The sequence below is a fragment of the Lepeophtheirus salmonis genome, chromosome 5 (assembly GCF_016086655.4).
Source record: "Lepeophtheirus salmonis chromosome 5, UVic_Lsal_1.4, whole genome shotgun sequence".
Lineage (NCBI taxonomy): Eukaryota > Metazoa > Arthropoda > Copepoda > Siphonostomatoida > Caligidae > Lepeophtheirus > Lepeophtheirus salmonis.
In genome coordinates, this window is record NC_052135.2 from 35,623,510 (window position 1) to 35,638,368 (window position 14,859).

The 14,859-nt window shown below is 32.4% G+C and overlaps 2 protein-coding genes across 2 annotated transcripts in view; both read right to left on the reverse strand.

The window, feature by feature from the left end:
* Nucleotides 1-345: 345 nt before the first annotated feature.
* LOC121117319 (calcium-activated chloride channel regulator 1) overlaps nt 346-14,859 on the reverse strand; it is a 52,550-nt gene continuing 38,036 nt past the window's right edge. The window contains exons 3-6 of the mRNA XM_040711718.2: nt 4,455-4,604; nt 2,942-4,390; nt 2,512-2,842; nt 346-2,456 (exon numbers count right to left, since the gene is read on the reverse strand). Of these exons, the coding sequence (XP_040567652.1) occupies nt 1,162-2,456; nt 2,512-2,842; nt 2,942-4,390; nt 4,455-4,604 (3,225 nt within the window). The 3' untranslated portion in view covers nt 346-1,161. The remainder of the gene's footprint in view (nt 2,457-2,511; nt 2,843-2,941; nt 4,391-4,454; nt 4,605-14,859) is intronic.
* LOC121117320 (mitotic apparatus protein p62) lies at nt 4,746-5,699 on the reverse strand. Its single transcript, XM_040711719.2, has one exon. It carries the CDS (start codon nt 5,552-5,554, stop codon nt 4,880-4,882), a length of 675 nt encoding a protein of 224 aa, XP_040567653.1. The 5' UTR covers nt 5,555-5,699; the 3' UTR covers nt 4,746-4,879.

The following is a 14,859-nucleotide window of genomic DNA, read 5'->3' on the forward strand; positions in this document are numbered from 1 at the left end:
TCGAAAGCTAGTTTATACTAAACTCAAGAAAAGTCATAATACCCCTGAGGACTGATTATAATTATGGACTTGAAATGAATTCAAAAGAAACTGATGACTTACAAAAATATTCAGGATGTTGCTGTACATAAACTTTCTAACTCTGTGTGTAAATTAAAAAGTATTAGGGTACATTACTTCAAATCCTTCCAAAAGTTTGGTATTATTCGCTCGTTATCAGATTCTAGGAATATAATTAAGAATACAACATACAATTCGGTAGTTTAAGGGACAAATTGAAAGTATTTTTGAAGGAACGGGAAGAACCAGAATAATTAATAAATAACAAATCCGACCCAAAATAAATTATATTATATCATATTTTATATTTCATCAAATAATAAAAATACGTATCACAGACTTTTTAAGTATATTAATTGACGAAAATATATGCCATTACAATAAGAAAATTTAGTTTCGATAACAAAGAGACACAAACTAACAATGCGGAATAATAGATTTTCACGATTTTTTTTTTTTTTTTTTGCTTATTCAATCTAATAAACATCTAATACAAAAATAAATAGAAATAAATATACTGTCAAAGTAACATTATAAATATGAAATAAAATAATTATTATTATCAAAACTTTAATATAATAATGTCTTTTGAAACTCTGTAATTGTTTTTTCATCATTACAAAAAGCAAAGGGCTGAACACACTCGTTCAAATAAATATACAAATATTACTTTTGAATATTCGCTAAATATAAATAAATAAATATTGAATAATGCAATTTACAATTATTAAAATATGAAATCCAAGAAAACAGAATTTTGAAGCAAAAAAAAAAAAGTCAAGAAATTATAATTATTTTAATAAGCTCAGTTATAACATGAAAAATAAGGATGATTTGGTGTGCTTTTTTTAAAGAAATTAGCTCAATAAATCGAATGTGAGGAATAACAAATTGTTTTTGAAATACAAATATATAATTACAAAAGGAAACATCCATGAAGGGATGAAGGCTTAATTTTTATAAAATGAACCTATTTAAGTGTTAGAAAACTATTATTTTTTCTTTTGTAATTTGACTAGCATTTCCAATGCAATTTGAATGTAGCATGAAAAAATAATAGGAAGGAACTTCACATGTTTTTAGTGTATACAGTATAGGTAATCAAACTTGGGTTATATTTCTAGTTTTGGTCGTATTCACACTTAGTGTTGAGCCATATTGACTCGGTGCAATGTTTTTCGTAGTGGCCAGAACACCGAGTGTGGAGGAAGAAGAGTCACTTCCTTTTGGTACACCAGCCTTACCATTGATGATGATATCATTTTCACCTTCTACGATGATTCCATCATCATAAGGGGGAGAAATAGTACTACTATAATATCTCCCATCTGTATCTAAAGCTCTATTATAGTACCCCTCTTCTTCAGCAATAGCACCCATAAAAGAAGGACCTTGCGGCTTTGAATGCCTTTCTTCATGCTCTCTCAGAAGTTGTGAGGCACTCCAATAAGTAGGGGTTAGACCATGACCGAAACTAGTCTTATTATTTTTGTAAGTATTACTTATTGTGCTTATTGTAGGTACAAGTTGATTTGAACTTAAGTTTTTAATATCTGATTCATAGGAAGAGGAATCAGATGAATGATGAAGATCTACATTAACTCCACTTGATTTTACACCACTGTTGGGATCATGATGTCTTCTTCTTCGTCGACGAGAGAAGTACATCACCAGTATCAAGAAAAGAAGCAATAATGTAGCAAGAATACCGCATACTATTCCAATTGTAACCCAATTAGAATCACCCCCATTTATGAGAGGCCCAGGAGGAGTAGGTGAAACTGTAGCTGGATTCAAGGGAACAAGGAGCGTCACAATATTTGACACGTTTCCTTGATTACCAGATTCATCAATAGGAATTAATCCTACGTAAGACACCTTTCCCCTAATCGGAAAGTCGAATGAAGTAGATACTTTAGTACCGTATGAGTCGGATCTTTGCAACTCGTGGATCGTATTTTTAACTTGGAACTTGTCATTCATCAATACAAAGAGATAACTTGATACATTTCCAGAATCAAAGTCATCTCCTGGAGCCGTCCATTCTGCTGTGACTTCAGCATCTTGAATGTGAAAAATTTTGAGATCTAGAACTCGATTAGGAGCCATTTTATCCTCTTTTTCGGAAGGAGTCTCAAGTAAATAAACAACAGGTCCAGATATAACCCGATGAAAGGGTTCAATTGGTTCTTTTAGATCATCTTCAACTGGAACTAAACTTCCACAACAAAGAGGAGTGGTAGACGAAGGGGAAGGAAACTTTTTTCCACTATTTTTAATAACAAATGCATTTTTGGATGAATTTTCGACATAAATTGAGAACTGATATCGCCCTGTGCCATGATATTCAGTTACATATCGACTATATATTCCATCATTCATGATAATATCCGGATCTATAATGAAACAATAAAATAAAATTTGAATATAAAATATAATTTATTAAATTACCTCCATTTCCAGTGTCAAATAATTCAAATACTTCTGACTCAACAATCTTTAAGGAGCCGACATCTTGCATTATAGATATTTGACAAGTAACTTTAGCATTTGCAACTGGACGAAATCCATGAGTAAGCCTGACGTAGATAGATAACGGATGTTTATCCGTAACTTTATCATTGGAAGACTCAGCCGATGTCCAAACATCAACTACTAAGCCTCTTTGAGATTCAGGGTTCCTTTCTTTTGAAGTCACTACGACCACGTTTTCATCATATTTATTGGAATTCTCGGAAAACCATTCAACTTTGTACTTCCAAGGTTTTCCAAGATAGGATACCTGTATTTGAGTGAAAAAAGAAAAGATAGTAAATAATAGCACGAGTAGCATTTTTTTCCAAATATAAATTGTGATTAAATAATGGGAATACAAACTTACATCATCAAAGGGTGGTTTTTTTGCAATTTGTAAGAAATTTATCGTCTTCATGTTGATAACATTATATTCAGAAGATAAGCTTTGGTAGGGTCCATAACTGTTTCCAGATTCATCCCAAAAAGTAACAGACTTGACTTTGTGGTTTTCAGCATCGTTCACAAGGATCCCAAATATGGTTTCTTTCCCCACAAACGTATCCACATAAAAACTAGACTCCAGAGGCTCTAATCCTTTGGATACAGAAGAGTGAATAATGCGAGGAACATTACGACTTTTGGAGTCTGAGTCTAGTATAATAATATCTTTTAAAGAAGACATAATATTAAAATAGGAAGACGTTTGAACATTTAAATCGTAAACAAATGTTTTTCCTCCAGACAATTCAGACAATGAATCGTAAAACGGACTTGGTTGAATTGTACCATGATGAGAATCTCTAAAAAGTATAGTAGAAAATTGTACTTGATTTCTGCGAGTATAGTTGATTAATTTTTGCTCCCATTCACGATTAAGACCATCTTCATCAGAGTCTCTTTTAATTATCACAATTTTGGTACCAGATGAATCCAGTCCCAACTTATTGCTTATAATAAAATCAAAAGCTACAGACACAAATGATTTCTCAGAACTGGCTTTGACTTGTTGTTTTGATGGCATTCTATCTGCTAACTGACCTCTTATTTTATTATTTTTTAGAATGGCTGATTTTGCCATTACGAATGTTTCATTGCTATAGGTGACAATAGATATTTCTGAGCCCTCTGGTAAATCATATCGAATCAAATTTTGAGTTGCCTTTGAAATCCATTTCCAAAGGCCCGAATTTGCTACAGTCGAAGAAGCTTCAACGAAGAATAAATACTTTTTAATTGGTTCACGGACAAATGATACAAGAGTAGATTCGGGATGAGGATGGTGAAAAAGTCTTGATAGACTTTGAAAATCTTTATGATCATGAATTATTTGACTTGAACTCTTTCCCTGGCATAGAGTAAACTGTTTAGTACTTTTTACGGAATCAAAGTTATTGTTCTTATGACAAAACCCTGATACATTCGACAAAAATGGCACAAATCCCAGAGAGCATTTTATTTCCGAAGTGTCTGAGTATTTGAAATAGCAGTTTTTATCATTTTGGGGATTACAACCATCTTTCCATTCACCATGTAAGGCACGGTCATCAGTATTCCCAGATGGAATTAAAGTCTCATTACGTTCATAGTAAACAGGATAGTAGGGATCGCCAGGAAATCCATGTTCTTCAAAAACTCCATAACGATATTTAGCCCATTCAGAAACTAAGGAACGAGCAGCAATTCTATCATCACTCAAAAGCGAATAAGGAAATTCAATGAAGTCACCGGAGAGACCACAGCCCATACTACGAATGGTTCTCGGATGGTTACCATAAATTGCGTCACCATCTGGGCTAAGGAAGATATCTGGGACCTGAATAAAAATCATACAAATAATATATAAAAACGCCTGATATCAATTTGTAAAGTGCACTTACACCATAGTTTGAAGGATAACTTGGGGGTTGTATAGTAGCCTCACAAACCGAATCACTCCATCCATTCGGGACTATGACAGTTACCCTCTTGAAGTAGGGTCTTTTATCGAATGTGTCGAATAGAATGCCAGAAGCTATTCTAATTGTCGACTGAAACAGAAAGATTAATATGAAAAACAAAGTAATGTTATGAAACTGATCTGATTCAAGCCCAATACCCTTCAAGATCGAAGCCTTTATGATATACACGTCAATCATTAGCGAAAGAAAACACTTAAAAGATTTCATAACTTATTGTACAATGTTTTATATTCTCTTAATATAAAAAATATATTTTACACATTAAATTGAGATAAGATCATTTGAAAATCGCTATAATAAAAGAAGATTGGTTATTAACATTAAATGTAAAATGTTTTTATAAATTAAGCTTTGGAAGTAGCATTAGCCTTCTTGGCAGGAGATGCCTTCTTTTCTTTTTTCAGAGCGGTTTCTCCTTCAGCAGCTTCGGCCTTCCGCTTCTTATCGACGCCGTTCTTCTTAACAGCGTCACCGTTTTCCTGATCTTCCTCTTCCATCTCCTCGCCTTCCTCTTCTTCGCTCTCATCCTCCTCAAGGAAGCTCGTTTGGTTCATATCTTTAAAACTGCTAAAATCAAATGAGTGAGTGCCGACCAGCTGAACGGGGCCTTGTCCGTGCACTAAGGTCAGTTTCACTTTGGATGAGAATTCTTGATCAACGAGACGTTGATAGTCGGTGCCTGCCTTCATGGCCACCAAGGGACACTTTATCTCCAGTCCCTTGTATCCCAAGGTTTCAATGTTGACAACGTTCACTTGTCCATCCTTGGCCTCCAAGGACAGAAAGGCATTCTTCACTAAAAGTTTCTGCGCGGGATGAACATCCTCATCGTATTCATCATCCTCTTGGTCATCCTCACCCAACTTGGACTTCTCTTTCCCATCTTCTTCAGCCTCTTCCTTGTCTCCACCAATCTCTGTTGGATTCCAGACGTATTCCTTATTGTCCTTATCCAGAGTCACGGTCCAGATATATTCATCCTCAACTTCGTTGTTGCCGTGTGCCATTGTTGCGTTCATGGTGTGGATGTAAAGATAGGTCTAGTCCAAGCAGCAGATGGAAAAAGAGTAACTAATGCTCACTACTGAGGGACAAAGAAGAACTGTAGAATTATTTCTTCTTCCCGGCAGCAAGATGATCACCACGTGGATAGAATGGAATAATAAGAATAAACTCAGTACTCTTCTTTCATTTTTATTAGCAAAAAGCGGGAGCAACACATTTACAAGCTCCCTTACTCTCTTGCCTTCAGTGTTCGTTGAGAGGAAAAAAGCGGGAAAATTGACTCATTTTTGTACATTGTTAACTGTTAAGTTGTTGCATTCAAAAATTGGAATGATATGTGCATCTTTGAAGACCGTTTTTTTTAATACTAGCTTTTATTGATCAAAAAGCCAAAGTATGCATGTACTGAGTAATTTCTTGTACCTATAAATTTTTGGATAGTTATTTGAATTTGCCTTTCCATGTAAAGAAAAAAGACATATGATAAAGTTTAAATGACTTCTCCTATAAACAAAGTAACCGGCCTTCATCTTTTATCGGGGTAATATGTCCTCTTGACTTATTTTTTAAAGGGAAGATATCTCTACATAAAAAAAGTGCGGAATATTGTAATACTTTATCTTCCAAGATATTCTACCAAAAAAACAACAACATATATTTGACTAGAGATTTTCACCATAGCCACTTAATACATTAATAATCCGAAAACGACATCATTGTTGTTGATATTGTAATTATTTGATAAAGTGGACAATTTTCCTCTAAAAAATCTTAACATAATTTCATCAAATAGCTGCCTTAATAATAGAAAACTAAACTACATAAACTGTGCAATTAGGTAGTTTATACCTCCAAGATAGTGGACTTTCTGAATGATGTGACATCAGTTGAACCCTTCTTTACTAATTTAATTATTCTACATTATTAGCCTTCTACATTTAAAATAGCAGGGAAAATATTAGAGCTAAATTAACGTGAGCGTAAATTTAAAAATAATTAAATATTGGTAATAATATGAATGTTCTTAGTTATTAGTCCTACCTATTTTGAAAATCATAAGTCGATAATTGAAATAAGAATTGCCTATCAGCTGTGGAGAATGACCAAATTGACTAGTAGAAATCAAGATGTAAATAGTTTCCAAGTATCTTGGTAAAAATAACATAATTTGGAGCCCTTATTATTTTTCTTTTTGAAGAAAAGGTTGAGAGACACAATGATAATCTCTATTTTTTGCAATCCTAAATTTATTGGTTTGCTTTCTCAAGATGCAACTTGTGGTGTTGTATTTTATGTCGTGTACAAATTGCATGAGATGAATAATTTTAAATAATGCGGTGAGAGTATTTGTGATGAGATAATGGAAAAATTGAATATTCCATGGATGCTCGATATATTAATAGTGTAATTTTTAACTATTTAATTACAAATTAATAAGACATATAATGTGACACATTATTAAGTTCAAATGTCCACAGTTATATCATTAGTAAATACATAATAAATCCTTATACATATTTATTGATCAAAATGAAATGATAGCAATAACTTATATTTTGTAATCAAAATGACATATATTGTAATTAAATAAAGCTAATTGAGCACGCTGTTACATTCATTGTATCTTACAAGCTTCTTTTTTTTTCTCAAAAGAAACAGAAAAAGGCACAAAAACAGTTGGCAGTTAGTCAATTATTCCCAAATAAAAAATTATTACACAATAATTGTTGGAAATTGTTTACAACTTGACAAGAGTTTATTTTAATTCAACCAATCAAAGTTCAAAGAAGCAGAAACAAATGCAACAAAATAATTATTAGCGGGCTAACGCCTTGTGAGACGTTTAAATTGTAACTTGTATAGCCTGTTTATACAAGTTAAAACTTGTTTTAACTAGAGTTAGATTCGAGTATTACTCGAACTCAAAAAATACTCTACATCAGTAAATACGATTTTTGTTTTGTAAAATACTGGCCCAGAATATCTTTAAAAAAAATTGACATAGTTTCCACTCGAAATATTTATATGAGTTCAGAGAAATCAAGTATTAAGTTATTTATTTTCGATATCAAGGAATATGTAATTATTCCTGTAAAATAAAAATTGAAGAATAACTATTCAAAATAAAGGATACCGATACCGCCAAATGTACAAATATTTTCTATGTAATTATTCATAACAAAGGATAGGATGGTGTCATAACCTAGAGTTTATTACAATTTATAAGGCCCGTCATACTCTTAAAATTTATATATGACTGTTGCAACAGCCACGGAATATTTTTATGTTATAAACGTTATCTTTTATTTAAGAAAAAAATATATATTTCATGACCCTAGTACCTAGAGTTATTCTTGATAGGAAATTCGAACCTGATTTTATAAACTCGGAAGTAAAATATGAGTATCATCACCTTAATCAAACACGACTTTAATCATTGTATTCTCGAACTCGATAATTTTACTCCAATTCAACTCTATACAAAACATAATAGATATTCCAATAGAAAATCAGGCCTTAATTATTAGTAGTGTTGTGTGGGTCCTTATTTAAGACCGTGATCCAGTACAGTCCGATCCTTTAAAAAGGTAAAATTGATCCCTTACAACGTAATTCAGAGTATTTTTCATTATTTCGTAAAATATAAAAGAATAAACTATAGAACCAAGTAAAAATAATTAATTCATGTTCTTATTATATTGCATTATAATGAAAACAGGATAATTTTTAGCAAATAATATGTGCGATGCTCTGAATAATATACATTCCTCACATATCTCATTTGGATTAATAAACCATCGAAATTTTTAGAAAATATTCCAAGGACAAATAAGGACCAACACAACACTACACATTCACATTAATTAGGCTAGATAATTTTGACTCCTAATCAAAACTTCAGTAATTGTAAAAGGGAAATATTTAATCAAGATATATTTTAATGAATATATTACTTTTACTATTTTGAATTGAGTGACCTTAGGAGGGTCCTTTTAAATGCATCATGTATCGAATCAGTCAGTCATATGTGGGTTGTGTGAATGCCCTCATTCATTTTGGAGGTATACTTCTAAATGTGCCAGGGCGTCATAACTCATACTCATTAGCACATGTTACACGCACATCCTTCTTCCTATTATTAGTATTAACATCCTTTAATTGCTGCCCACTCAGAACATGATTAAGGATAGGCAAATAACTAACCCTTTTCCATCCATATATGAACTGGTTGCTCCAGAATTAGAGTTCCATCAAATAAATTAAATTACTTTTAGATTATAATTTGTATAAATACTTTTTGACAGATTTTTGACCAATATATTATTCAATGTGTTCTGAAAGACTTGGCAGAGACACCTCCTCACTGACTTGCAGCTAATACGCACAAGGTCTTCCGGAATTCTTGCCAATGCTGAGCCTAAAAGTTGCATTAATCTCCCCCTCGACAAACCTACATGGCGAATTCAAGGGGTTAAGATCAGATGAGAAGGGAGGCAAACAGTTTTGTCAGAAGTGCAGAAAATTGTCTTGGCACTATTATTGCATTTCATTTATAGTGTGGGCCTCAGTATGTACTTCACTTCCAAGTAACAAAATTTCTATAGACAATAATCTTAATTTAATGACCTTAAAGTTACTGGATCTCTAATTCTGAACAAGTCTGTACATATTTTTAACTTTTGAACAATTATAATATCTCTAGCACATAAATAAGTAATTTTTACTTTAAAAATTCATTTTCTGGCTAGTTCGTAAATGATCCACAAGATATAATTTAATTTATTTTCTTTCCTTTTTAGCAACTGATTACATGTGATTAAAACTAAGGGAGGATGGAATTGAGAAATGAATCAGTAGGTCACCAACATGCTTCGTTTCTAATAAAAACAACCTTGGTAAATAAACATTTTATGCTTAAATGGTACAAAATTGTTATAAACAATGACACAATGAGTCCACACAAGGTAGAACGGCCACCCAGGTAATCATCTCTCACAATAGGCCATAAATAACATTTCTCTCTCTTTTTTTCGTCTTCCTTCTTTCCCTTATTTTAATTTAAATTAAACAACAACAACAACAAAAAAAAGCCCATGATCACGAGATTTATAGTATTATAAGTTATTTAAACAATTCGTGAGGAAGGACTAGGTCGTCATAGGGGTACATATATATTGTATATCCATTACCAAAGTATGGTGCTCCGATTAGAGGGACTGGAATCATTTATGTTTGTAGGAGCATTGTTTTCCATTCTCAGAAAAATAATGGAGTTAGAAGTATCTTAGTAAGAATGTGATATTGTAAGCAGTCGTATCTCGCAACCTTCCCCCAAAAAGAAAGGGGAACAAGGCCCAAAATCAGTAGGTAAAAGTTAACCAATTATTATTCTCAACTAGAGAGGTACTATAAGACCAGCGTTTGTACGCGGCATTACCCAGAGTTATTAGGCATCTTCGAAGGTATTAACTTTGCTTAAATAATATAGAAGATAACTCCACAACAAATCCTTGGTGTTAATCTTCGTTTTTCATGAGCACACTCACACGTAGCTACTCCCTCAATACTTAGACATTCTCTCCTCAAGAATTAAAAAAAAATATTAACAACTTGAGAAAAAAAATATATTTTAGATCAGTTGGTTGCTAAATCTCATTTAAAGTCACTTTTTTTAAATGTTATATCAAATACTTCCCGCTATTATCTTATTTAAAAAAAAATATAAGTTGAACTTAGCGGCTGCGAGATTTAAATCATTTTATAAACTGCTCCTTGTATATCATCCTCCCTTTTTTTCTTTATACTCACAATTGGTATATGATATACAATGATGAAAATCCAGTGTAGATTGGGCATGTTAAAAAAAAGTAACCGAAATTCAACATGGTAACCCTGAGAATTTGAAGAATATTTTGGGAAGAGAGAGAGAGAATAATTGTCATGCTGTTTCATTAGATCAGCTACAATCAGCTGTGACAAAAGAGGAAGGAGAGAAGTATATAAACAAAGAAATTTGCTAGAATTACTCCTATGTCGATCTCCAATTCTACTCTGAGTCCAAGAAGGACTTACAATTATAACTCCGCAAAAAATACTCAGGGCTTCGCTCCGTCTTTTATGAGTACACACGAATGTTCAAACAGGTTTGGAATATAACTGAATCTATTTAGGAAAGGATGTTCACTACTCAAAAATTAAATATTAATAATGAAAACTGCGGAGGAAAAGAAAATTCTTTCTTTATAATACCAATTACAAATTAACGGGCCAGCTAAAAAATGATGATATATATCAGGGATCTCTATAAATAGTGCAGCATGAGACTGTTTATTAGACAATCATACTTGGCTTAATTAATAATATAATTGTTGGGAATTGTTCGCAATAACTTAACAAGAGGTAATTCGAATTAAACCCATCAACGTTTAGAGCAAGACTACTACTGATAGTAGGAAAATAGCAGAAAAGTCAACAACTGACACCAAAATACAGTCTATATATTTTTTTGTACAAGTGAGGTAACCCCATACTTCCTTAAAGACAGACAAATACCCACAATCAGATGAACAAAGAATCAATGTAGGATTTAATTAATTACAAACTATTAAGGGGTAATGGTTTTTGCCTTGGATTGACTGATATATTATATTATATATTTATAAATATGTATCGCTAAGTAATATCCGGTGCTCTATCAAGAGGTTCTCTTTTGATGGGGCTTGCAACACTAGATGTTGGATGTAGATATTTGTAGATTAAGGTGTTTCAATGCAGAGGGACGAAATATAAAAGAGTAAGGAAGTTTTAATCACATTGGTTAAATTTTCAAATTTCAGCTTGAATCGAACGTATTTAAGGTGTCCCGATATTATACACTTATTTGCTTTAGAAAAATACTCCAAATAGCCAATTGCTCTTTTGTAATTAGAAAATAACACATTAATGAAAAAAATATTTTAGTCTGGAAAGCCTTTATTTCTTGGGCCCTTTAATTTTTGATGCAGGGGATTAGATTTAGGAGAGGAATGCCATGGGAATGTATGAGTAGTGTTGTAAATGCAAAGTATTTCTTAGGATTGCAAGTTTTGTTTTTGTTTGAAGAGTGTGCTTTTTGTTTTTGTTTTATTTTCTGAAGCTGTAATTATTATTTATTCATTCTTGAGGAATTAAATATAAGTATAGTGTAGCCACGGATGTGTGTGGTCATGAATGAAGGAGAATAATACTGAGAAATTATAAGTAGTTGTGTATTCTGTAGCTCTCCTGTTTTTTAGGAGTTGGCAAACTGAAGAGTAATTTTCTTTTCCAAGCAGCTGTTGTCATTATTATTATTTAATTAGTAATAAAACCACAAAATGCTGCCGATTAGCATCACTGATTTAAAGTGCAAGTCCTTGTTGGACTCAAAGTAGAATTGAGTATCGAGGAGGAAGCAATTCTTGCTTGATACAGAGTCGGATTTCTACTATTTACACATTAACATTCTTTAAATTGTCAGGGTTGCCAGGTTAATTTTCGGGATTTTTTTAACATACCAAAAGTACTAACGATTTACAGCCCTATGTATGAGGAACAAAGATCTGTTATGCTGTGATTATGGACACCCTAGTGTACAATGTACCTACTAACATTCAAACATGAATTGATCAATTCAAATAAATATTGAGTTATGATTATTGGTAGATATTTTACTCCCTCATAACGATTCTGGATCGTTTGTTGTTTAATTATAGTTATTATGTAATTATATAATATATGTTATTTAAAAAATAAGTAATACTCACATTTAATTCAAATGAATAATACGAATTGAAAGAACAAGGTAATATCTTACTTATCTCAATAGGGAAGAAAAAGATGACAAAAAACAGATATTTTGGACGGGTGTTATGCATGCATATGAATGATAAAGTCCGTGCCAAGACGACGACGAAGTTTATATAATATAGATGAAACAATATCTGATAACTCCATATTATGTGTGTGTCTACTTCTCTTCATCTCTAAATGAACTCCATTCTCTTAACTACCTAGATTAATATTCATTTCCTCATATTTGAAGGTTACGTACCATGTTGCATGGACCTTTGTCCGTGCTCAAACAATTTTCGTTCACATAATTCGCTTTGGAAAGTCTTGGACCCATTTATTTATGAAAAAATTCCATTCATTTTTTTTTTAACGAAACGAAAACTAAATAACAACTGCGCTCAGATTTAGTTGCCTACGAATAAGCTTATTTCCTTGCGAGATGTCACTTATGAGATATCACAGATTATGTCTTGATGCATACAATTTTTCCACAATGAGACATTAGCATTGTTAACTTATATTTGGAGCTGACATTTTTGTAAGGAAAAGTAGAGAGCAAGGAGAAGGCGGCACTACTGAATTCGGACCCTTATTACTATCAGCTACCAGTTATATGATTTTGAGGGACAAAATCAATTACTGCTGGAAAAAAATATAACCTTCTACACTTAAAATAGTATCAGCGGAGGGAAAGTAGTATAATTAATCCAGTCATATATATATATTTTATTGGCGTAAATTTTTACACCAAAGATATGTGAGAATGTTTACTTCAGAGCAAGAAGTTAGCACCACGACGAGCTATTAAATAATGAACAAAAAAATAAGGAAAAACATAAACAACAGCCATTTTTCCTTTTCTAATTTTGAAACGTAGTTTTCTCATTACAAACATTTCAACTCTACTTATATTAGTTTATAAACAAGGCGTGAGGGAGCTGCGTTGTCTTGCAGCAAAATAATACAACTCTCTTAATGATAATTTATAATATTATTTAATATAAGAAGGTGTAGTTATGATAGTAACCGAATATGTATCAAAGGTTAAAGTATCATAGTAGCCCAATAATCTTATATTCGGATGTAGAGTTCCTTTTTCAACAAAACGCTGCCCCCTCTCACAAGACCCACACAACCCAAAACTTGTTTGAAGAAAAGAAAATGTCATTGAAGGCCTCCATCATCAAGTACTGGAACAAAGTCTTTAGGTCTCGTATCGAACAAATGATGGTGAAAATGGCAAACACATTCAATGAATTTTTTCTTTTGTATTATTAAAACTTGTAAATGAAATTTCAAGCCTTTACTTGGTTCTCTTATAGATCAGGATGCAGTTAAAGATAGTCCAGATTTACCTGAAGACCTATTATTATTTATAGACGAATAAGCCTTGATATCAAGAAAATGATTTTGCAATCATCACCTCGTATAATATGCAAATCTCCATCTACACTTTTTTAACAATATGTATATATATTTTGTAAATGTAAGGCTCATTGGGAGAGAGGGAAAATCCTCCTTATCTCATCAACTATCTATCTTAACATTTCTATCTGCCTATTTCATCTCCTAAATTCAATCTTGGATCATTTCCATATCATATTAGCCTTCATAACCTCTCGAACTCATATCGCCATTATTATGTATGTATACAAGTATGCGCATAAAAGTTTAATTTGTCACGATTCAAAGAAAACGGATATGGAATGTAGCGTATACGTCATAATGGCTCGTGAGCGAGTAACAGAACCAAAATTTAAAGCTCTAGCGCAATAATTATACCAAGTCAAGTAATATATGACCATCAGAGAAAAACTTATGCAACTAATATCGCTAATAAGTTCATTTGTCAGTATTCACTTTACTTTATTACAAAAGTTCTTAAGAGGGACTGGATGGGCCCTGAAAACTAAACTTTATGGGTATTTTAGTTGTAGAAGTACTAATTATCTCTGCCAGGAGTTATTTTTTCCCCTCTATTTGTTTGTTAGTCACCAGGATCACGGAAAAGTTACAGATTGATTTTGATCAAACTTGGTACGAAGATTAAATATGGTCACAGTAAGAGACCATTAAATTTTGAGGGATCGTTAATTCAACTTTGATTTCTAATAATTGGTTAACAAATAAAGCAAATACGACTAGATTTACACTTTGCACCAAACAACCCTCGTAAATGCGTAGGGGACATTTTAACAACGGGATTTTATGGGCATATTAGTTGTAGAAGTACTGTCCTTACCTGCTTTAAATCTACTAGGAACCTCATACTTCTTTTTAAATGGTAGTGACAGTGTTTAAGTGAATTTACTAAGTTCTTGCCAATATCCACAAATATGTCCCCGGCACAAATCCCTCCGTAAATTATTGACCGTAGTTCAGACATTTATGTACAGAAAAACAGAGTACTTTTTGTTGCTTTGATATTTATACAGAATTTAAAAAAATATGTGACGAAATTTTCTGCAGAACTTTAATTTCATATGTTTGAAGGCTTTACAAGTCA

What these genes read in the sequence shown, in the direction of transcription:
- LOC121117320 (XM_040711719.2), bottom strand. Translation starts at nt 5,554, where the DNA reads ATGAACGCAACAATGGCACACGGCAACAACGAAGTTGAGGATGAATAT.